This window comes from Rhineura floridana, chromosome 20, assembly GCF_030035675.1.
Source record: "Rhineura floridana isolate rRhiFlo1 chromosome 20, rRhiFlo1.hap2, whole genome shotgun sequence".
Classification (NCBI taxonomy): domain Eukaryota; kingdom Metazoa; phylum Chordata; class Lepidosauria; order Squamata; family Rhineuridae; genus Rhineura; species Rhineura floridana.
The window spans coordinates 6,478,734-6,503,052 of record NC_084499.1 but is presented as its reverse complement, the minus strand read 5'-3'; the positions used below and the strand labels follow the sequence as shown (position 1 = coordinate 6,503,052).

Genomic DNA, 24,319 nt, shown 5'->3' with positions numbered 1-24,319 from the left:
TTCAACAAACCCGCCCCCTCAAGCTCCGCCCCCTTTCTCCGCCTGGGCGGGAGGTGGCTGGGAAAGGGAACTTCGGCCGCCCATGGAGCAAGCCCCCTTGAGCCGCGGTGCAGGCTGGGAGCCAGCTCGGCCGCGGCCGGGGGTCGCCATCCGCGAGGAGCGCGCGACTCCCGGCACAGCGCTATGGAGAGGGGAGGGGCGCCGCCGTTGCTGCCGCTGCTGCCGCTGCTGCTACTCCCTCCTCTGCTGGGGCTGGTGGGCTCGAGCGCCCCCTGGCAGCTGAGCTCCTGGCACTGCGGCTTCTCCGGCTCGTGCGAATGCGACTTCCGCCCCGACTTAACCGGTGAGAGAGCGCGGGGGGGGGGTGGAGAAGAGGGCGCATGCGTGCCTGCCTCCCTGCGCCTCTTCCTCAGACAGTGAGCGATAGTGGTTAATTAAGACTGCTGGACTGGGACTTTGGAGTCATGGGTTCGAATCCCCACTCTGCCACGAATTTCCCTCCTGGGTCACTACTTCATACGGCTTAACCCAGTGGTTCCCCAACCTTTCCCCCCTCACCACACACAAACCACTTGAAAATTGCTGAGGGTCTTGGCGGGCCACCTCACGGTTTTTCTGCCTCACCTACCTCACTAGGGTGTTGTGAGTATAAAAGGGAGAAAGCCGTTTATGCCACCCTGAACTCCGGGGGTGGGGGGAATGTAACAAAAAGGAAAGTAGATTTGGCCAGAATGGATTCAACATGGTTTATGTAGTGTAAAATGAGATAAACCAACAATATCTGTACAAAAATCACAGGCCAACTAGCATAAGACGATGCAGCTGCAAAAACTTATCTGTAAAATAATTAAATGTATGGCATCTTATATACTGATGGCACTTTTGCTTTCATTTTATTTTATTAAGTTTTGTGTATGTTGTCTGTTCTATGCTTTTTAACTCTGATAAGCTTCCTAGATAACTTTCTGTTGTGGAGCAGTATATAAATTTATATAAACGTCTACAAATACTAACCCGGGTTCACTGGTATCAGGAATTATGGCAAGTAGCAATTGCTGAAAAATTGACACACATGATTTGCTCGGCCAAAGGAGTAATGGGTAATTTTGATTTCTATGCTGTGTGGCAAGTGTGAGGAATCTCTGGCCCTCCAGATGTTGGCCAACTACAACTCCCATCAGCCCCAGCAAGGATGGCCAATGGCCAGGGATTATGGGAGTTGTAGTTCACCAACATCTGGAGGGCCACAGGTTCCCCACACCAGGCATGACTTCATAGCCTACTACACAAATGAAAAGAAAATCGAAACCTTTATTAAACCATAAATTATGGATAATCATGGACACTAAAGAATAACTCTGCACACTGCAGACATGAACTGTACAGAGGTGTTGCAGGGGGAAGGAACACAGAGCTCAGGACTGTTGCAAGACTTTATTGTATAAGCCTCTGAGTCTGGTGGAGAACCCTTTTCAACCTGAGGGCCACGTTCCCTTCTATGCAACTTTCTGGGGGCCACATGCCAGTGGTGGGCATGGCCAGAAACAAAAGTGGATGGAGCAACATATTAATGACCTCACACAGCCCTCTCTGTCTTCCATGTAGGCAAGCAAGAAGCATGGCCAGAGTTCAAAGACACATTCTAGCCAGGCAAGAACACGCAAGGAGGGTGCAAAGCAGAGCCAGTGGTGTGGCCTAGTGACAGTCCCGAGGGCCAGATAGAGAGGCCTGAAGGGCCACATTTGGCCCCTGGCCTGAGATTCCCCATTCTTGCTCTTAAGTGATCATTTGTTTTTGATGTTTGTTTCGATATAGTGTCCATTACTTAATGATAAAAACAGTTTCAACAATATTGTAAATAAATATTTGGAAGCAAGTTCAGTTGTTTTAAATGGATCTTAACTCCAGGTAAGCGTGTGTAGGATTGATTCGTTAGATAGCAAGAGGCTAAGGATAAGGAGATTAATGCAATTGAACAAATGCATTTACGTGACCTTAGTTGTGGTGGTGGTGGAGGGAGAAGGGAATCCTTAAAGAGAAGGGCTTCCCTGAGGATATTGCTGACTGGGAAGAAGTCTCTGGTAGGAGATGGAGAGGGTAGGTGTTGGCGGGAAGTGGAGCAGAGCTGGTGGGTGGAATTGAGGGTTAGCACTGGAAAACCTATGCTGGAAGAGATAAGGAGGGTTATTAGTGGTGAATGATCCCAGTGGGGTATGGAGAACCTGCAACCTTCCAGATGTTGATTGGCTACAGCTCCCACCTTTCCTGACCATTGGCCATGTGGTCTGGGGCTGATGGGATTTGGAGTCTAGTAACATCTGGAACATCACCACTACCCCACCCCTGGCAGTAAAGGATGCAAATTTCGGAAAAGGAGAGCAAACAGAAGGGCTTCCCCGATGAAGAGATTCTTGAAATGAATGGGGTGACTGAAGTTTTGAAGATGGGGACAGAGGAGATGATGTAGACTGGGTGTGGGAAGCCTTTGGCCCTCCAGATGTTGCTGAACAACAACTCCCATCATCCCTGGCCATTGGCCATGCTTGCTAGGACAGATGGGAGTTGCAGGTGAGCAACATCTGGAGGAGGGCCACAGGCTCCCCACGACTGATGCAGACCGACAGACAGGGAGCGGAAGGGGAGATCGCGGAGATTGATCGGAAGGGGAGTTGGAGTGATGGGCAGTGCTGGAGAAGGGTGGGCGAAAATTATGGCAAAGCAGGGATGGGGACGCTGAGGCCTTCCAGAAGTTGTTGGACTCCAGATCCCATCAGTCCCAGCCTGCATAGCTAATGGTCAGGGTAATGGAGTCCAACAGCATGGCGGGGGGGGGAGGAGACACCAATTTCCCATCCGATCTCTTCATTCCCAACTTCATGTGAGAGATGGAGGAATGTCTCTGTTTAGAAAAGGCATTCCCTCCTGAAAAGGAATGCCTTTTACAGCAGGGGTGGGGCTCCCCAGATGCTATTGGACTCCAATCCCCAGCAGCCAGCATGGCCAATGGTCTGGGATGCTGAGGGTCGAAGCCCAACAACATATGGAGAGCCACAGGTTCCCCTTCCCTGTTCTAGAGCAAAGGGATACCCCTCAGCCACACGTTCTGAAATGCAAGGGCATTTTTAAAAAGGCCGTGTAAAATAGCTCTCTCCCTAAGCCCTTTATATCTTGATTCTGATTTATCCCAGGTCTGGAGTGTGACTTGGCCATAAACCTGGTTGGCCAGCCCTTGGTGAGGCAGCTCGTCGTGAAAGGGCTGAAGGCGTTTGTGCACAATCACGACCCCGTGAAGCCTCTGGTGATGTCTTTCCATGGCTGGACTGGCACAGGCAAGACCTACGCCAGCTCTTTGCTGGTGCGCTACCTCTTCCGTGCTGGATTCCACAGCTCGTATGTCCACCGGTTCTCTCCCGTGGTTCACTTCCCTCATGCAGAGCACATGGAGCAGTACAAGGTAAGGAAGATGCCTTGGAATACTGAATTGCAAGCTTTTTTTTTTGTTCCTGTAGCGATTTGTTATGTTAGTCATCAAACATGACTCCTGGCTTTCAAAACAAAAGCTAGATGGCACCTGTAACTATAGTTTGGCCAGCTGTTTTGTAGCCTGACCTAATCTATGCTGTTGTTTTGTCGTTCTTACTGCCTTTGTTCGCATGCCATGCTAAGTTAAACCATGGCTTGTGCAGCCTCCCAGGGAGAAGGTCATGGCTGCTTTGCTCCTCCTCAGTTGTTCTGCTGCTGCACTAAGCCATGGTTTGGTTCGTTTAGCATGTCATCCAAGCCCAGGCTTGTGGTTTAGCTCTCAATTCCAAATCACAAGCCATACACTATAGGACAAACCTTGGTTTATGGCTCTTAGTTAGAGCAGATCCACACGGTACATTTAAAGAAGATCCAATTAACATTTAAATCACATTAATTCCCCCAAAGAATCCTGGGAACTGTAGTTCCCTCTTACAGAGCTACAAATTCCCAGCAACAAGCTATAGTTCCCATGCTTTTTTGGGGGGGTGTCATGTGCTTTAAATGTATGGTGTGGATCTGCCCTAACTCTGGAGAGAGCAAAACCACAAAGCCCAGGTTTGGACAATAAGCTAAGCCATGGCTTAGCGCAGCAGCAGAATGATTGGGGAGGAGCCAACTGGCCGCAGTTTCCTTACCCAGAGCCCGCCTCTTCATGCTAATGCTAACACTTGATGAAATTCACAAACATATACAAAAAAATAAAACATGGCTTCATTCAAATATGTAAAGCATGTTTTAATTTTTGTATATGTTTGTCAATTTCATCAACGTTAATTTTAATTCAGTATTTGTTCATTGTTCCCACATTTTATAAATTATATATTTGTGCGTATATTATTTCTCCAGTTGTATGCTTATTAGCATTACAGTTTTGGTTTCACATGCAACCAGTGCCCCAGTTGGTGATTAACACTGCAACTTGAGCAGATAAATTCCTCATTGCAACTATTTGCCAAGAGTTTAAATGAGTGAATGCATTGTTAACTGGTGTTTAAAAGCCATTGGAGAGGGGACAACCAAACCTCCCCAAAGAGGGAGTTCCATCTACAGGCCATCGCCAAAAGGAAGGCCTTGTCTTCCGTTCCCCCCCCCCCCCACGGGCCACCTCTGTGAGTGGGACCACAAGCCATGCCCCCTCCCCCAGCAGTTCTTAAAGCACAGGTTGACAGATGCAGGAAGATGTGGTCCTTTTAAGTGCTTGGGCCCCAAGCCATTTAGGGCTTTGTACTGGCACTTTGAATTATTGCTTCCTAGTGTGCGAAAAACGTGAGTTGCACAAGTGGCGACAGCTGGCCTATGTAGTGTGTATCTTATTCAAACCAATGGGGTCCATTGGTGAGTGTTAGGACTCTGGTATTTTTAGCTGTTTTTAATGAATTCTATGCGTTTTATTTCCTATTTTAGTCAATCTGTTTGGGTCAAAAACAGGATCAAAATATCAGGATCTCATTTGGGGTGCCTTTTTGGGGTGGAAAGATGATTGGTGTATTTTAAAAAATTAATTAATCAGTGGGTTCAAATCAAGCTGAGCCGTGAAAACGTCGCTGGGAGGTCTGTCTCTCAGCCTCAGTTCTCTGCATGTAGAACAGGAACGTGACAATAACCTACCTCTCATCGCTCTTTTAAAATGCATACTGTAAATAGATATGATAAAAGACATAAAGCACAGGGAAGCAACAATATCATCGCTATCAAGGCCCTGCAGATGGTGTTGGACTCCCATCAGCCTCAGCCAGCATTGCCAATGGTCAGGAATGATGGGAGTTGTGGTGCAACTTCTGAGGGCACCCAGTTCCCCATCCCTGATCTATGTAAAAACCCAAACCAGTCTGTATACTGTATACCCCACTACTATTACCAGTCATTATTATGGATGTGTAACCATTACAACCTACAACTTCTAAGCATATTCCAAACCTCCCTGAAAAGCTAGCTGTATTTGTTACTCCAAAGCTTTGCTGTTTTTGGTTATCTGCTCACGCTGTTCTTGGATAAACTTCTGTCCCTTGTCTTCTCCCAGAATGATCTGAAGAACTGGATCCAGGGGAATTTGACACGCTGCGGACGGTCCCTGTTTCTCTTTGACGAGATGGATAAGATGCATCCAGGCTTGATCGATGTGATTATTCCATTCCTAGGACCTTCTTGGGTTGTGTTTGGAACAAACTACAGGAAAGCCATCTTCATTTTTGTTAGGTAGATGCTGATTAAACAGCAGATATGGAACATAGGAATCTGCCTTATGCTGAGTCAGATCATTCATCCACCTAGCTTACTAATGTCTTCACTGCCTGGCAGCAGCTCTTAAGAGTTTCATTGAAGGGCTTTTTCCAGCCCAATCTGCAACACGTAAGATTGAACACGCAAAGCAGGTGCTCTGCCACTGAGCTATAACCCTTCTCTAATGGTCGTTGTGGGAAATTCTCCAATATGGAATTGTTTGTCATCTGAAACAGATTCCTCTCCCCTCCTGTCCCCAGATTATGTTTTGTTCCTGAGAGTCATGAATCAAGGGTTTTATTTATTTATTTATTTATTTATTTATTTATTAAATTTATTAGTCGCCCATCTGGCTGGTTGTCCAGTCACTCTGGGTGACGTACAAAATAAAAACATACAAATAGATTAAAACATTAAAAATCTCAACAATAATAATAAAACCTAACCCACCCCAAAAGGTTCCAGCAGTGGTGCAGTTAAGTCATTTTACACTCTGGACTTAATGATTTTATGGAGGGAGGGGTTCCTCTTTAGAAGGCAAATGAGTATTACTTTGCTTATTTCATAAAGTGGTAAACCTTACTCTGCTGTGTTTGGGTGCCCTCCTTCTCATTTGCTGAGTGAGGCCCCAGGCGTCTGCTCCAAAGTCCTGCCCTGATGCCGTTATTGCCTGTGAATGAACTTCAGTTGATTTTGCCTTCTTGAAAATCTGTGGTCCTAAATGGAATTTTCTCTGGCTTAAAGACTTCCAGCTTCACCAACATAGCCCTATACTTGTTCATTAAGAAGTAAATCCATTTGAGTTCAGTGGGGCGTACTTCCAGGCAAGCGGGTATAGGATTGCAGGCTTAACAGCCTGACAAATGCTCCTGTGTATTTTATGTCATTTGTTGGAAAATTTATATCCCATTCTTCTATACGTTACTCGGGGCAGCTTACAAGATGTAACCAAAAAAATCTGTTTCATAAAAACAGTACAAAACCATTTTAAGAGGAAACAGGGCAAGCAGTTAATCATAGAAACATTGTCTACCTTATAAAATAAATCTAATAAAAGTGTCTTCAATAACCTGCAAAAAGAAAGTGAAGGAAGAGGTCCATCCACACTTTGCAAGGCACAGTGTTCCATAATCTGAGTGCAACCACTGAAAAGGCCCTCTCTTTCTGGTCCCACCTCACGCAGAGAAGGCCCTCTCCTTCAGATCTCAGGGAGGTGGTAGGATGGAATGGGGGCGCCGGTACACGATGTCTTACTCTTAAAGCGCATCCCTATGGGGGAAGTGTGTGTTCATCTCACAAGTCATTGTTTCTCCAGCATCCTGTCTTGTTCTCTGATAGCAATGCTGGCGGAGAGCAAATTAACCAAATGGCTTTGGAGTTCTGGCGGGCGCGCAAAGACCAGGAGGAGATCAGCCTCGAGGACCTGGAAGCGTCGGTTTTGGAAGCTGTTTTTGAAAACCCCCAAAGTGAGTATCATTTGACAGAGAGAGAAAGTAAGACCCCCTGAAGCAGGATTAGGCCAAAGAGGGTCCATCTATTCCAGAATCCGGTTCTCACAGTGGCCAACCAGATGCCCGTGGGAAGCTGACAAGAAGTACATGAGCCCAACAGTGCTCTCCCCTCTGTTGTTTCCAGCAACTGGTATTTAGAGGTATCCTGCCTCCGACAGGGGAGGTAGAACAGTTAGTAGCCAACGATAGCCTTATCCACCATGAATTTGTCTTTTAAAGCCATCCACGTTGGTGGCCATCACTGCCCTGTTGGGGCGAATTCCATAGTTTATAAGGAAAGTGAAGTGCTGAACTCTTTCCTTGCCCCCACTTCTCTCCTCAAGCTGAGGTTACTTGTGATCTTAAAGCCCAGCCAGGCAGAAGTATTTTTTTGTGGGGGAAAGCACAGGCAAAGGAAGTGTTTGTGGATCACCAGCCCACACTGCACTGTAAGAACTCCCACGGCCATTAGATAGGAATGTGGTGAGCCGTTTCTATGTTACTGTGTGAAGATAGCCTCTGCCTCCTCCTTTGGCCTTGTGCAAGGGAATTGTGCCCACAGCAAAGGGAACATTAAGCTTTTCACCCTTGGGCACAAACTAGGGGCAATAAAACCCATGTCCCTATATGTCACATGTGGGGGAAGGAGCCTTACAACAGGCAGTGTGGCCTATTGCAGCCTGGGTTTTGTTTTACAAATATCTGTTTCTCATCCACTGGGGGGAAAATAGAATTTACTGATCCAGTTCTAACTTATCGGGGCCACACAAGCCCTAGACCCAGTGGTGGGCTGGATGAGGCCACCAAACTGAGTGTGAATCCTGACAAGAGGAGGCCTTATGGGTGGATGGATCCCTTGTCCGAATAATTGATCAATTGCCTGCTTTGGACAAGGTTATACTCCCCCTGAAGGAGCAGGTTTGTAGTCTGGGGGTGCTCCTGGATTCATCTCTGTTACTTGAGGCCCAAGTGACCAACTTCAGTTGGTAAAACATCTACTGCCATTTCTGGACTGGGATAGCCTAACCACTGTTGTTCACGTGCTGGTAACCTCCAAAATGAATTGCTACAGCATGCTCTATGTGGGGTTGCCCTTGAAGTTGGCTCGGAAGCTGCAACTAGTGCAAAATGCAGTGGTTCAACTGCTCGCTGGGGCAAACTGCCGTTACCAGGTCCGGCGCCAGCAGGCAGCCAGGTTGAGCACTGGCCAAGGGCCCTGCAGCTGGGGCTAGGAGGGTGGAGCTCCCACTCTGCAATCCCTGCCAGCATCTGATAGCAGGGCACAACCGACTGGTGGTCACCCGACATCAGCCCCACGCATGCGTGCAGAAGGTGCGTGCTTAAATATGTCCAGTTGCACCATCTCACATGTCAGTGCACAGTGTGTTCATGCCTGCCATCAACATGCCCTTGCCGCCATCTTGAGTGATGGCAGGGAAGCGAGGTGGTGCAACCCAGGCGTATATAAGTGTGTATGCGGATACACACACCTACAGGGTGGAGGCAGGGCCCATGGCGGGCTGTTGCCAGCCCAGATTGTCATCATGTTGTGCCACCGCTGGAAGAACTGCACTGGCTGCCATTAGCTGGTACAAAATCCTGTATCACTCAGGACCAGGATACCTAAAATATTGTCTCGTCCCTTATATACCCAATTGATCACTTTGCTCTGCAGGAGAGGGCCTCTTGTCATCATATCAGGTCTTTTTTCTCTGATAGTAGGAATTGGAGCTTTAGTGTTGTGGCACCTACTCTTTGGAATCCTCCCCTTTAAATATTATACAGGCGCAATCTCTATTGTCTTTTGGGCACCTACTGAAGACCTCTCTCTTTCAACAAGCTTTTTAACCGGAGATCTTTAGCCGTGACCACATTTACACCATATATTTATTCCACTATTATTCGACTTGGCTTCCCCCAGAGAATCCTGGGAAGCGTAGTTTGTGAAGGGGACCGAGAGTTGTTAGGAGAACCCTATTCCCCTCACAGAGCTATGATTGCCAGAGTGGTTTAGCAATCAGTCCTTCTCCCCAGAGAAGCTTTTTGAGGGGAATCTCCTAACAAGCTCCCAGCAACCTTAACAAACTGCACTTCCCAGGATTCCTTGTGGGAAGCCATGACTGTTTAGAGTGGAATAATAGTGGAATATATGTGTGGTGTGAATGGGGCCCAGTCTGCAACTGTACTGGAAGTATTTTTAATTGTTTTTATAGTTTTTTGTTTTATGGCTGAAACGGTCGGTTTTATATGTATTATTGCCATAACTCACCCTGGTTAAGGTCAAGGGCAGGTAAGAAATCTCAAAAATGAATAAATTTGGGGTGCACCACTACTACTTCTAGTTTGCACCTCAGAGTACAGGCATTTTCCCAATTTAGCCAGAGTTTCTTCCATAGGAACTTGCACCATCTCTCTCTTTTCCTCTTGCAGATGGCTTCTGGAAGTCTGGGATAATTGATCAGCACCTTATCGACCTCCTTGTACCTTTCCTCCCTCTGAAGCAGCACCATGTGAAACAGTGTGCGGCCAACGAGATTGCCAGCCTAGGCCTGGAGCCGCAGCTGGAGGTCATCCAGGCAGTTGCTGACAGCATCCCTTACTTCCCAGCGGAGGAGAAAGTGTTCTCGTCAACGGGCTGCAAAACGGTGGCTTCACGTGTCCCTTTCTTTCTCTGACCTCTTTGGTGGCATCTCTTTCCAGATTCTGGTCACTTGCCTGCAAAGACTGTACCGGAAGCATCTTGTGGGTTTAAAAGTTTGGCTTTAGGACCAAGGGGGAGACACTCCAGGGCATAGGCTCAAAGAGCAAGGCTGACTTGAAGTAGCTGAAAAGCACTTTATCCTTTGCCCTGAGCCTTGTGATGTGGCCAAAGGAGAAGAGACTGTGACAAATACATCTTGGCTGCTTTCATAATGTGGATTTACAGACTTTTTTGATGGGCAGCTATCACATTTTTTAGATTCCATGAGACAGCGTAATCAGTTTTATTTGACTCTAAAAATCTTACCTCTTGTTCCTTAAATGACAGTTTTAGACACACTGTGACTGTACCGACGTGCCACAAGTCCCATAGTCCTACTGGAAAGATCTTTATGTAAATGGGCTAAGTTTTTGTGGCACAAACTTTAAACCCATCCATTCAGGATTTGTTTACTTTATTGTGATGAGGTGCTAGTAGTTGTCGTCCCAGGGGCTGTTGCCTCTAGTATAAGTAAGCAAAAGCAGGTGCTGTCTGCAGTGGGGGCATGGGGAGGCGTGTCCAGGAAAGAAGCTTCCTCCTGTGCTCCCTTTTCTTCACAAAAAGAGCTGGGACTTCTTTCCGTATCTGATGCCTTGAAGTGCCTGAGAAGCCCACAGGTTACTAAAACTGCTGAAGTGTTTACCATGCTGTGTAATGCCCTAGTGGAGGGGGGAGAAGATCTGGATCCTTAGGCAGGTGGGGCTGCCCACCTGTCAGTCACCTGACATTAAGTGAAGTTTTTTTTTGCCCGCCCAGTTTGAAATCAAGTGGGCAAAGGCACAGGGCTCTGCAGCTGCCGACCTGCAGCTTGGCAACGCCTGCAGACGCCTACACTATTGCAAGCACTAGCTGGGCAGCAGTGCCTGCAAGCCCCCCCTTTGGCAGGGAGACACATCTTTACGTGACCCGAAATATGACAAGATGGGTCGAGCAGGTGGCTGTGGCTTGAGGAAAACTCTCCTGGCCCAATTTAGGACTCTTGCTGGGGCTAATTAGACCTGCAGGTCAGAGAGTCCCCAAGACGGCACTACCATGGCTCCCTGAAATTGTTCCACATAGCTGAGCTTCTGTGTGGTCTAGTCCCTGTGCTTGCAATGCCCGGTGCATGAGAATTATGTAAAAACAAGTCACTGGAGCACAAGATTCTGCTCCACCCAATTTGGGGTGATTTATCCCACCAGCTGCAGCCCTATACAAGACAGCTGTTTGGTAGATCCCCATCCCCACTCTCTGGATCAGCTTCCAGGGGGCTACATTGTGTAGGAGGGGAAGGGAAAGATCCATGGTACAAGATATCTGCTGCCCATGCAATCCTGGGTCCAACCCAGAACTGACACATTCCCTAATTTGTTGTCACTTAGTAATTGGCATAAAGTCCCTGATCTCTCTCTCTCTCTCCCTGGAAGGCCGGTAACTTTGTCTGAGCATTTGGGCTTCAAGGGAAAAGATAGTTGTGTGCCGGAGAGTACTTTCCTGGACCATCACTTGAGAAAAAACATTGACAGAAAGTTCTAATGTAACTTCTCGCCTGTTCCTGAAGTCTTATGGGTAAACTCAGTTAAGAACTGCTGAAGAATGAGAGTATACTCTGCTGCCTTCAAATGTTTGTTTTTATTTTAAATAAAAAATGAAAAATTTGCATCTTACTAAGACTCTGGGTTTATGAAAAGCCACAGCAGGTAGGAGCATTTAGCAGTAAATCAAAATCACCAGCCCAAACTCTTCTTTGTGTTTTACTAAAGCACTTTGTACAGGAGTGGTGTTTTTTTTTAATGTTAATGTTCCTGCAGTCAGCCTGCAAACAAGCATGTTGGTGTCTGGGCCAACTACATGTACGAGCTTATTCCTTCCAAAATAGGGCTGAAGTTGCTACGAAGGCCTTGGTTCACATTTAAATGCAGCACTGATACTACAAAACGACAGTTGCAGGTGTCAAGGCCCAGACAGCCAAATACTTGCAGTAAACACAGTAGTTGTGAGACTGGACTGATCAAGGTAATGGCAGAGTAAGTTTTGTTTTCAAGAGGTCTAAACTGACTGCACAGCAAGTGTGGTGCTACTATGTACAAATAATGAAGGGTGAGCATTCACTGTATTTATGTGAGGAAAAACAGAGCAGCCTGCAACTGCTAAGTTGTTGCTGATTACTTCATGATGGGTACAACATGTGGTGATGGATGAAACAACCCCATGGTGAGTTTTGCAACCAGTGGCTGGTGGGAGCCATGTGGTGCAAGGTGACTGGGGTGGGGGCAGACACACTGCTTGGCTGTTATTCCACCCCACCCAGTGCTTGCCAGAAGCAGTGACTGAGTGTGTGCGTATGAAGTAGGGGCAGAGCCCCTCTGCTCGTTTCTGCTTGCCAACCCCCTGCTGCTCCCCCCCAGGTAATCCCCTTTGGGCTCCCAGATGTTGCTGGACTACAGTTCCCATAATTCCTGACCACTGGCCATGCTGGCTGGGGCTGATGGGAGTTGTAGTCCAACAACATCTAGGGACCCAAAGATTGGGAAAGGCTGCCTAAAGCTCCCCCTCCCCACCCTATGCAACTATTCAGCCCTGTTGTTATCTTCCCAACCACATTTCTGAAAGCCCCCACTTTGTACCCATTTTCACTTTTGCCCCCATGTCCATGCCCCTTTCCTCCTTTTCTGCAACCTCCCCCCCCCACTTTGATTACACTCCACCCCATGGTAACCTCCTGGATCTTTCACCCACCCACAAATTGCAACTACAAAGCCCCCTTTTCACTTTCTCCCCAATTTGGAGGCCACCCCCCCATTCTGCAACCCCCTTTTATCTTCACCCACATGTCTCATTCTTCCCCTCCATTGTGCCAACCCCCTGCCCAAGACACCTTGCGAGGCTCCCTGCATGCAAAAGAGGCTCCTCTGAACATATGCAGACCACCTTTCCCTCCCCCACTGTGCTTTTTTCCACCACCGCACAACTTCCCCCATTATTCCCCCACTGGTATACTCCCACCATTTCCCTGTTTGGGTCACTTCTCCCCCCCCCCCATTTCTCCTTTGGAGCATGCTCATTACCACCACCACCCGGACACATTTTGTATCCTTGGTACACCTCCCCTTTTCCCATTCCCCTTCTGGTGCTCCCTTCTTTGCACCCACCCCATCACCTGCTTCTGGTCTAACTCTGAACACCCCCATTTCCTCCCCACACAGAAGGAGCCTTAAATTCCCTCTCTCTTTCAGCAAAACAGCAAAAGAAATCATCTTGGGTTAGTAGTTACAGTGTTTTTTCTGAATATGTACATTGCCATGGTGAAGCAGCTGAAGGAGTATGCCAAGATGGCAATTTGAGATACACCATCTCAGATTAGCAAAGGCTTTACAAGGCAGGCGACCCTAGAAGCCTTTGACTCAGGACGGCTTTTGCAGCAGGGATGCCAAGTTGAAAGGGACTGGATCCACTCACTGAGCAAAGCAGTACAATTTTTTTGTGGCGGGGGGGGGCGGGAAGAATTGCCAAGCTCTATACATTAAAAAGCAATGCTGCTAATGTGCGCTAAAAATGACCAATGCCTTGGCTGAACTTCCCCCACTGATAGGGTTCTTCTGAATGCTCCTTTTCGGGCAGGTGAGGACATGGGTCCAGCCGGACAGTTTTAGGCTCCAGAGAGGCCCTCTTCTCTCGTGCTTCCTTCAGTTCTTTGCTTACCTGCCAGAGAAACACAGCACCATCAGGCATGAACTGGCAGTGTAGTTGTGGCCCCCTCCTGTAACATGGTAAAAAGTGCAAGTGGCTACGTCAGTTGAATCTGCTTGTTCTTGGAGCGATTCCCCTATGAGGACTGGTTGCTGCATTTGGAGCGTTTTAGTTTAGAGAAAAGGCGAGGCAGATGGAAAAAAATGAAATGGACTGCCTTCAAGTTGATCCCAACTTATGGCTACCCTATGAATAGGGTGTTCACGGTAAGCGGTATTCAGACAGGGTTTACCATTGCTTCCCTCTGAGGCTAGTCCTCCCCAGCTGGCTAGGGGCTGCTCAGCTTGCCACCGCTGCACAAGCCAGCCCCTTCCTTGTCCACAACTGCCAGCTGGGGGGCAACTGAGCTCCTTGGGACTATGCAGCTTGCCCACGGCTGCACAGGGGACACGGCACATAACCCCTGGACCACTCCCTGTGGGGGTGAACTTTAGCTGGCCCTTGACACCCAGGAGACACTCAGTGATTTGAACTCACAGACTCTGGACTCCCAGCCAGGCTCTCCTCCCCACTGTGCTATACCAGCAGCACACGACAGAAGTGTATAAAATTATGCATGGCATGGAAAAAGTGGATAGAGAAAAGTTTTTCTCCCCCTCTCATAATACTGGAACTCGTGGACATCCAAAGAAGCTGAATGTGGGAAGATTCGGGATAGACAAAAGGAAGCATTTCTTCACATACATAGTTAAAGTATGGAATTCGCTTCTACAGGAGGCCACCAACTTGGATGGCTTTAAAAGAGAATTAGACAAATTTGTGGAGGATAAGGCTTTTGAATGGCTACTAGCAACAACGGCTCTGCTCTGCCGCCTCTGTCACAGACAGTATGCTTCTGAATACCAGTTGCTGGAAACGACAGGAGAGCGCTTGTGCACTCAGGTCCCACTTGCAAGTTTCCCATAACAGGCATGTGGTTAGCCAGTGTGAGAACAGGATGCTGGACTAGACGGGCCACTGGCCTGATCCAGCAGGCGCTTATATTCTCCTAAGCTAAGGCAAAGCAAGGAGTGCTGCTTTTTTTGGGGGGGGGGAGACATGACACCTGTGGCCCTCCAGATGTTACTGAACTACATCTCCCAACACCCTTAACCACTGACCATGCTGGGTTGGGCTGATGGAAATTAGAGCATCAGCATCTGGAGGGCCCCCACCCCTTGCTTATTGCTTTCCAACAGGCTTGGACCAAGCCAATCACTAGCCACATAAGAACAAGAGCCCGGCTGCTGGAACAGGCCCAAGGGGACCCCTCTAGTCCAGCTTCCTGTTCCCACAGGGGCCAAGCAGATGCCCTAATGGGAAGCCCATAAGTAGGACCAGAGCACAACAGCCCTCTCCGTGCCTGCAACAGTAGAGGCAGAACATAGTCATTGTGGCTAGTAGCCACTGATAGCCTCACCTTCCATGAAGTTATTGTGATATATTGTGGTCTGCCAGGGTCTTGGCAATCCCCATGTTGGGGTGAGGGAAGCCAATAGGCAAAGAAAACAGGAGGTTTGATTATAACAGCCTTGTGGCTCACCAGGGGATTAATTTTATTATTACTGAAATTAAAACAGAAATACCCCATAAACCATAATCCAGTACATTAAAATAAGTATCACGTAAACACTACAGAATATATAAAAACAGACTTTAAGTAGGTGAAGGCAAAGGGTGGGTAATACTAATTATTATTATTATTATTGCAGGCTTGTTTAAACATCTCTGCAGCTTTGCTCAAATCTAGACCGCCAACAGAGTCAGAGTAAAATCTGCATTTTCATAATGTGAACTGCATGAATTATATGAACCACCACACCAAAAAAAGGGGCTTCCCAGTACTCCAGAACATAATGATTCCTGTCTTCCTTTTCTAAAGTGGGAAACAGCCTTCTACTAAGTCAGATGATTGGTCTCTCTAGCTCAATATTGTCTGCACTGACTGGCAGTGCCTCTCCAGGGTTTCAAGAAAGGGTTCCTCCCAGGCCTACCTGGGAAGCCGTCATGGATTGAGCCTGGGACCTTCTCCATGTCAGGCAGATGCTCTGCCACTGAGCTATGGCCCTTCTCAAACAGGAAAATAGGCAGCTACCATATGCCGAGTCAGACCATTGGTCCATCTAGCCTAGTATTGCCTGCACTGACGGGCAGCAGTTCTGCAGGGTTTCAGACAAGGAGACTTTCCCAGCCCTAATTGGAGATGGCAGGGATTAGGCCTTGGACCTCCGGGGTGCAAAGCTGGTGCTCCGCCACTGAGCAACGGCTCTTTCCCTAAAAGTACCATGTTCGACTTCTTCTGGCAGGTCGCTATCCTCTCGTACAGCCTCTTCTCTTCGGTGTCCTGCTGCCGCTTCCTGTCCTCTGGCTTGTCTAGGTCTTCATTTTGCACATACGCGTCTTTGGGCGGACCGCTTCCTACTGACTCTGGACTGTTGGAGGGTAGGGAAGAAAAGGTCAGCTTTGTGGGGCAAGACATGCAAAAGGCCCCAGTGAGGAAATGTCAAAATATGAGCCCGAAAGAAATCAAAGCTTGAAGGTTTCAGAGATGTGTGGATGGCCGGTGGGCTGCATCCCTTGCAGGCAGTTTGCACCACCTGCTGCTGTATATGATCTTTGAGGGCAAAGGTTTGCCCACCTCTGGTTTAAAACTTCAAGCCCGTAAGGGCATAACCTCTTTTGAACTACCATTGCTTTGCCTTCCTGTGCCTCAGGGTAACATCTTTGGTACTACTCTGTCATTTCCCTCTCCTGTCAAGAGACACACAGACTAGGCCTTCGGGAATAATGATAATGAGCATTTGTATCATGCGTTCTTTACAACCACTGGCTGCCCAGTTGGCATTGACCCATGACAGGGCCTTTTCAGTGGCAGCTCCATGCTTGTGGAAAGCCTTTCCCAGTAACGTGCACCTGTCTCCCTCATTGTTGACCTTCAGGAGGAATTTGAGCACATTCCTGCTTACCCAGGCATTTGACGGCTGAAAGGAGACTGTTCCTGGCAACCCGGAGATCACTGGATAAAACAACGTTTTTGACTGTAACAGGCTTTTAGAATGTTTCAAACTATTGTTAGAATGCTTTTTTAAGAGTTTGTTTTGTTGATGTGTTTGCTGCCTTGGGATCCTTTGGGAGGAAGGATGGGATATAAATTTAATAAATAAACAAACCAATTGGGTAGGGGTAGCCAATGTGGTGTCCTCCAGATGTTGTTGGACTACAGCTCTCATCATTCCTGGCCATTGGCCATACTGGCAGGGTCTGCTGGGAGCTGCAGTTCAGCAACATCTGGAGAGCCAACGGTTCCCCGTGCCTGGGCTATATGAACCATTGGTCTGACTCAGTATAAGTCCCTCCTGCTGGGAGGAAGGGTGGGATATCAATCAATCAATCAATATAAGACAGATTCCTATGTTCCTATTGGAACTGGTGGGGATTGGCTGGCTAGGCTATCTACTTCCATGATGAACAGGGAAGTTGCCTTATACTTGGTCAAACCATTGGTCCTTCTAGCCCAGTACTATCTACACCACTAGTCCTCAGCCTTTTCAGATCCAGAACCACCTTCAACTCAAACATGCATTTATTTATTTATTATTTATTGATTGATTGAATTTATATCCCGCCCCATAGCCGAAGCTCTCTGGGCGGTTCACAACAGATAAACATCCAATATACAATTAAAACATATATTAAACAAGTTAAAAACTAAACCTAATCAAACACATAAACAACTATAAATCTCAATACTAAATGTTAAATGTTAAAAAAGTATTAAATTGATTGAATATTAAGATGTTAACAAGTTAAGATATCAATATCAAAATGTTAAAATGTTAAATATTAAAATGTTAAAATGTTAAAATGCCTGAGAGAAGAGGAAGGTTTTTACCTGGCCCCGAAAAGATAACAATGTTGGCACCAGGCGTACCTCATCAGGGAGAGAATTCCATAATTCGGGGGCCACCACTGAGAAAGCCCGTTTTCTCGTTGTCACCTTCCGGGCTTCTCTCTGAGTAGGCCCCCGTAGAGGGCCTTTGATGTTGATCGCAGCGTACGGGTAGGTTCATATCGGGAGAGGTGTTCTATCAGGTATTGTGGTCCCAGGCCGTGTAAGGCTTTATAGGTTAAAACCAGCACTTTGAATCGAGCCCGGAAGCATATAGGCAGCCAGTGCAAGCGGGCCAGAATCGGTGTTATATGTTTGGACCTCCGAGTCCCTGTTAACATTCTGGCCGCTGCATTTTGCACGAGCTGTAGCTTCCGAACCGTCTTCAAAGGCAGCCCCACGTAGAGTGCATTGCAGTAGTCCAATTTAGAGGTTACCAGTGCATTTGCGGGCGGATTTCTTAATTATTTTTTACCATGTATTTGTATGCTGATTGTGTTGCTGTTGCAACCCACCTTAGACCAGGCCATGGCCCAGTAAAGGGTCCTGATCCACCAGTGGAAGACCAAGAGTCTATGCTGACTAGCACCAGCTTTCTAGGGTTCCAGAGAGGAGAAATTCCCAGCCCTTCCTGGAAATGTCAGGGGTTGAACCTGGGACCTCTCGCTCCCTCCCACACAGAGATGGGCAGGCAATCTGCTCCCAAAGAAAGCAAGGAACAGCTGCTCTGAGGGGTGTAGGGCTCCAGGACTGTGAAAATTGTATTGTGAACTGCCCTGTGATCCTAACAGGAGGAACAGTGGTTTAAGGCAGCCTTTCCCAACCTTTGGGTGCCCAGATGTTGCTGGACCAACTCCCATCAGCCCAGCCAATATGGCCGATGGTCAGGAATTATGGGAATTGTCCAGCAACATCTGGAGAGCCAAAGGTTGGGGAGGCTGGTCTAAGGAATCAAATAAATGAATGAACAATTGCACTCCTGATCTTTCTAACTAGAGATTCATTTATTTATTTTTTTCTTATTATATTTATATCCCACCTTTCCTCTGAGGAGTTCAAGATGGAGTACATGGTTTTCTTCCTCCCCTTTTTATCCTCACAACAACTAGGCAAGGTAGGTTAGGCTGAGAAAGAGTCATAGAATCATAGAATAGTAGAGTTGGAAGGGGCCTATAAGGCCATCAAGTCCAACCCCCTGCTCAATGCAGGAATCCAAATCAAAGCATTCCCGACAGATGGCTATCCAGCTGCCTCTTGAATGTTTCCATTGTTGGAGAGCCCACTACCTCTCTAGGTCATTGGTTCCATTGTCATATGGCTCTAACAGTTGGGAAGTTTTTCCTGATGTCCAGTCGAAATCTGGCTTCCTGCAACTTGAGCCCATTATTCCGTGTCCTGCACTCTGGGACGATCGAGAAGAGATCCCAGTCCTCCTCTATGTAACAACCTTTCATGTACTTGAAGAGTGCTATCATATCTCCTCTCCTCTTCTCCAGGCTAAACATGCCCAGTTCTTTCAGTCTCTCCTCATAGGGCTCGGTTTCCAGTCCCCTGATCTTCCTTGTTGCCCTCCTCTGAACCTATTCCAGTTTGTCTGCATCCTTCTTGAAGTGTGGAGACCAGAACTGGATGCAGTAGTCAAGATGAGGCCTAACCAGAGTCGCCCACTGACCTCCATTGCTTAGCGGGAATTTGAACCCCAGTCTCCCAGGTCCTAGTCCAACACTCTAACCACTACACCACACTGCCTTGTACCTTGGGACCTTCTGCGTGCAAAGCAGGTGCTGTGGCACTGAGCTATATTTGCCCTTCCCCTATGAATGAGTGGTCACTGACACTACTGCCAATCAAGGGCAAACATTTCACTCACTCTGCCCACAGATTCACTTGAGCGTGAGACAAAACTCTGGGCCAAACACTTTGAGGTGCATATTTTTTAAAAATTGCTAATAGCAGCTCCTGAGAGGGCTGATAATTATCAGGATTAGAGCAGATGCGGAGGGTAAGGTTAACAACTAATGTGGTATAGTGGTTACAGTGCTGGACTAGAACTTGGAAGGCCAGGCTCAAATCCCTGCCCAGCTGTGGAGGCCGCTGGGTGACTCTGGGCCGATCCCAGTCTCTCAGCGTAACCTACCTACCTCACAGGACTGTTGCAAGGAGAAAATTGCGGGGAGGAGAAAACCACGTATGCCACCTTGAGCTCTTTGAAGGAAAGGTGGGATATCAATGTAATAACAAGTAAATGAACAAATATTTTTCTGACAGCTGCTCCTTCTGAGGTTGTTACTTGCATTGGGACTTGCATTTGGGAGGAAATCCCCTAAAGGTAACAGTGGAGGAGCCAAATTTATGATGCCATATCTGTGCTGTCTACGTTACCTTTTGAGATTAGCTGAGGCCTCGTGGGCCAAACAGGTTTTGAGTCTCCGGTCCAGAAGAGCTTTGGCAAGCTCGCCAATTTTACTGTTGAGGACAGATTGAGTGGGCTCCCCCGGAAACAAGCTTTTTACCATAGCATGGACCTGAACAAGAAAAGGGGGGGGGAGAGGAGAGGAGTCATTTAAATAGAAAGGAACCTCTTTTCACTTTAATCCTCGGTGGCTATATTGGTAGCTGTCAGTGTTCAAAGTGCTTCACGTGTACAGCTTCAATATTCCTTACAACAATCCTGCAAGGTAGATCAATATTACTATCCCCATATTGCAAACGTGTGTGGGAGGGGAGAGAGAGAGAGAGAGAGAGGCTTTCCCAAAGCAACCAAGTGAGTTTGTGGCTGGCAAGAGTTGGATTAGCAACATTATGGACGCCAGCTCCTTCTCTGGTCTTCGTTCACGGTCTACCACAAGCAGAGGTGGGGAGCTCAGGCCAAGGGGCCCTCGAGGCCTTTGGGAGTCTTCCCATGCCACACTCTTCACCAGCCCTGTTCCTCCACACCCTCCTGGTGTGCTTTTGCCTGGCTGGGGTGTGCCTTGAACAGGGATAGTGCCTAGATGGTGGAAGGAAGGAAGGAAAGAGGTGGGCGAGAGGGTAGAAATCTCTCGACTCTTATGCACCCAACTGGACAAAGGTCAGAGCCACATTCCTTGCTCTGCCCAGTCCACTTTTGGCTCTGGCTGCACCCACCACTGGCATGCGGACCCCAGGAGGATGCCCACAATGGGAAGCGGCCCTCAGGCGGAAAAAAAGGTTCCCTGCCCTTGGTCTGCAAGCACATGGGCGCAGCAATGTTGCTGAAGCTATGGTCTGGGTCTGGTCAGTGCCTGGATGGGAGACCGCTCAGGAAGCCCACATACTTCGCCTTATGTTCCCTAATAATAAAAAAGTCAGGACTAATTCAGTACAGGAACCAATAAAATAGATGCACCCTCTTGGGCCCTTCCCTACACCAGCTTTTGTCGTGGCACAAAAGCAACTGGTTTGTTCCCTTTTCTAGTCCCCCCATCCCCCACAATCGCTCTTTCCACTCTCTTGCCCATCTCTCTCTCTCCTCCACCATATTCTGCTCCATCTCTCTCTCGTCCCTTCCCACAATTCCCCAATGCATGTACTGTTAATGACGAGGCTTCAAGGTCACGAGCACAATACAAGATAAAATTGCCCGATTAGACTGGGGAGGGGGTGGTTAAAATCAAGGCATCCTGAAAGGTGTGCTGTCCGACAGATACCTCCTCCCTTGTGGCGTCCAGCAGGAGGGCCGTAATAGTGTCCTCCTTGGCCCCCATCACCTCCTGCAGAAACAAACGGCTCTTGGCTCGATGCAGATAATACTTCAGCTCACGAGGGTTGTTCTCGATGGCCCGGGAGAAATACGATTCGGCCTGTGGGTATCGCCTGAAAGGGTGGAGAGCATGCCTGAGGGAATGTTGGGGTACTTACAACTTTGCTGCAAGGCCAACCGAGATGTGACATGCCTTGGCCCAACCTGGCAGCCTCCCGATGTCGTTGGGACTCCAACTCCCATCGTCCCTGGCCATTGCCATGCTGGCTTGCAGGGGCTCATGGGAGTCCAGCAACATCTGGAGGGCTACAAGTTCCCCACCCCTGCTGTAAAGATAGGAAGAACTGCAACAACAGTTGAAGTTAACTTTGTTTATGTTGTCTGTCTGTGCTCCCAGGGTACAGCCCGAAGACGTTCTTAATGAGCAGGTTCTGAAATGTCAAACGCAAATACACAAACGCCTCCTCTTCAGGAGCTATCCAGTGAATGCGCCCTTTGCAGGGGCATTGCCAGGTTACTTGTAGGATTCAGGGCACAGGCCCAGCATGATACAGATTTGCAAAGCGTCTGCATGTGCTCAGCTATACGTTTGGATGCCTCTGAGCAGTGTACCCTGTAAGCAAACTTCAAGGGAAATGAAGTGTTTAAGAAGAGGGAGGGAAAGGGGGCAGGGCATCCGGACCCCCACCATGCCTGGCCTTTTGTCAAGCTTGACCCCCCCCCAAACTTGACTCCACCATACCTCTCCCTGAATTCCTGCAGGCCCATTTCGTTGTGCAACCAAGCAGCGCGTTTCTGCAGGGTGGGGTCAAGGGGCTGCAAATCCAGAGCTTGCTGATAATCTGCCATTGCAAAATTCAGCTTGCCTAGTTTGAGGAAGCAGTCTGGAGGAGAACAGCCAAGGATTCATTAGCAGCAAGCACAGGTTATATTCTTTTTTTAAAAATACATACATGCTTTGTTCCTGATCATAATGTTGGGTTAAGAAAATGAAGGTTGATATAAACATGATATTTATTTATTTATTTATTTGTTGAATTTCTATACCGCCCGACTAGCATAGCTCTCTGGGCGGTGTACAACAGAGGAATATAAATATACACAATAAAATCCAATATTTCAGTGCAAGGAACATGTATGTAGGCATCCACAAATCTAAGATCAGTTAAACATATTTAAAAGACTAAAATAGACTAAAATGCCTGAGAAAAGAGGAAGGTTTTAACTTGGCGCCGAAAAGATAGCAACGTCGGTGCCAAGCGCACCTTATCGGGAAGACTATTCCACAGTTCGGGGGCCACCACTGAGAAGGCCCTAGTTCTTGTTATCATCCTCCGAGCTTCCCTATGAGTCGGAACTTGGAGGAGGGCCTTCGATGTGGAACATAGTGTACGGGCAGGGTCATATCGAGAGAGGCGTTCCAGCAGGTATTGTGGTCCTGCGCCGTATAAGGCGATATCGGTTTATTTCCCCCTGACCTGACCCCACACTCCAGGTGGCTGGGTAAATAAAAGCCTGAATAAACTGGAGATGACTCCCTTCCTTCCTTATGCATTCAATATCAATACCCTATAGATTGTATCATATTGCTGACCCTGAGCACAAAGAAAGCTAATGTACCTTTTAACATGTCTATAGATTTCTACACGTATCTGTTTGTAAATGCAGAAATGTAACCTGAATGTATCCCCCACTGAAGGGCCTCTCTTGTTTCAATACTCCCCTTTTCCTGTCTGTACTTTGTTCTTTTGGCTCCTAGCGCTTATCTCAAGGTTGCACAAACTATGCAAGTGAATGTCTGCAAAAGAAGCAAGATGTTCCTAGCTTTGTTACTTTAAGCACCCCTCTTTACATATCTAAAAGTTACTTTGTCTACAGTTATTTTTCTTGTAGTTTATGACGTCTGCTCCCCATTTTTGTAACCGCTGGGGAATCTATATAATCTACTGTATTTCAATAAACAGGGTTCCCACTTCTGAAAGGCAACTTGCTGGCAGGTTTTGGGACCCCTTTGCAAAGGTAATTTTGGCAACTTATTTCCTGATCTCTGGCAGTGGGTTATTGCTCTCAACTCCGCACCTTCCCGGGTGGATGTGAGCTGAGTAGACAGTGACGGCTTGCGTGTTGGGTTTGGACCTAACAATAACATGCCTTCCACATACAAAGGCAAAGCAGGTCAAGCTGTAGCTCAGTGGTGGAGCATCTGCTTTGCACACAGATGGTCTCAGGGTCAAATCCTTGACCCATCGCCCGGTATGGCTAGGAAAGGCCTGCCTGAAACCCTGGAGAACGGCTGCCAGTCAGTGTGGACAATACTGAGCTGCATGGATCAATGGGCCGACTCAGTATAAGGCAGCTTCCTATGTCTCCAAGTAAAAGAGTGCAAGTCCCTGCACTGAGGAGCTTACAATCTAAAATTCAGTCCAACGGAGCCAAGCAGTGCAGTCAAAAGGGGCTCTTTTCCACTTTAGAAAAAAGACAGTCAAAGGGGGAGTATTACAGAAGTTTATCAAATTATGCAATATGCCATTAATGGGGTGGCATTTGCTGCCACAAGGTGTGTTGATGGCCACAGCCTTAGATGGCTTTAAGATGGGACAAGGCAACTTCATTGCAGAGGAAAGGCCAATCGATGATTATCAGTCACGACAAGCAGGACCAGCTACAAAATGCTGCGGCATGGACTGTTGAGGTCCAGGGTCCCATGCTGGTCTCCCACACACGCACACACAGTACAGTCAGTCAGCATACTGTGGCCATTTGGCTGTACTGTTTTTCTCTTAAAGAGTTTTTCTGCTTCTGCAAAATGTAAGGAAGGCCCCGCCCCACCTCCTCAAGAGAGCAGGTACCCTCCTCTTGAGCGCAACCGGTGCTGGTGTAGCAAGCTCAGGATTGGCACCCATAGCAGGAAGTTTGGAAACAGAGGAGATGATGGCTGTATGGATCCTCCGTGTGCAGAGGGGGCATGCCGCTGAATGGCAGTCACTGGGCGAGGAAAGGGGCAACATCAAAGGAGGGCTACTCCT

At 47.8% G+C, this 24,319-nt stretch overlaps 2 protein-coding genes and 1 non-coding gene across 3 annotated transcripts in view; 2 read left to right on the top strand and 1 right to left on the bottom strand.

Annotated features, from left to right (window-relative positions):
- On the top strand, positions 1-11,621 carry TOR2A (torsin family 2 member A). Its single transcript, XM_061604183.1, has 5 exons — positions 1-343; positions 3,189-3,454; positions 5,546-5,721; positions 7,084-7,211; positions 9,666-11,621. Exons 1-5 carry the CDS (start codon positions 184-186, stop codon positions 9,908-9,910), a joined length of 975 nt encoding a protein of 324 aa, XP_061460167.1. The 5' UTR covers positions 1-183; the 3' UTR covers positions 9,911-11,621.
- LOC133374056 (small nucleolar RNA ACA64) lies at positions 7,737-7,866 on the top strand. Its single transcript, XR_009759814.1, has one exon. It is a non-coding gene; the product is annotated as a small nucleolar RNA ACA64 (small nucleolar RNA).
- A 1,434-nt stretch (positions 11,622-13,055) lies between the features above and the next one.
- TTC16 (tetratricopeptide repeat domain 16) overlaps positions 13,056-24,319 on the bottom strand; it is a 34,704-nt gene continuing 23,440 nt past the window's right edge. The window contains exons 9-13 of the mRNA XM_061604477.1: positions 22,036-22,177; positions 21,241-21,406; positions 19,955-20,097; positions 15,968-16,115; positions 13,056-13,656 (exon numbers count right to left, since the gene is read on the bottom strand). Coding sequence (XP_061460461.1) covers positions 13,504-13,656; positions 15,968-16,115; positions 19,955-20,097; positions 21,241-21,406; positions 22,036-22,177 — 752 coding nt within the window. The 3' untranslated portion in view covers positions 13,056-13,503. The remainder of the gene's footprint in view (positions 13,657-15,967; positions 16,116-19,954; positions 20,098-21,240; positions 21,407-22,035; positions 22,178-24,319) is intronic.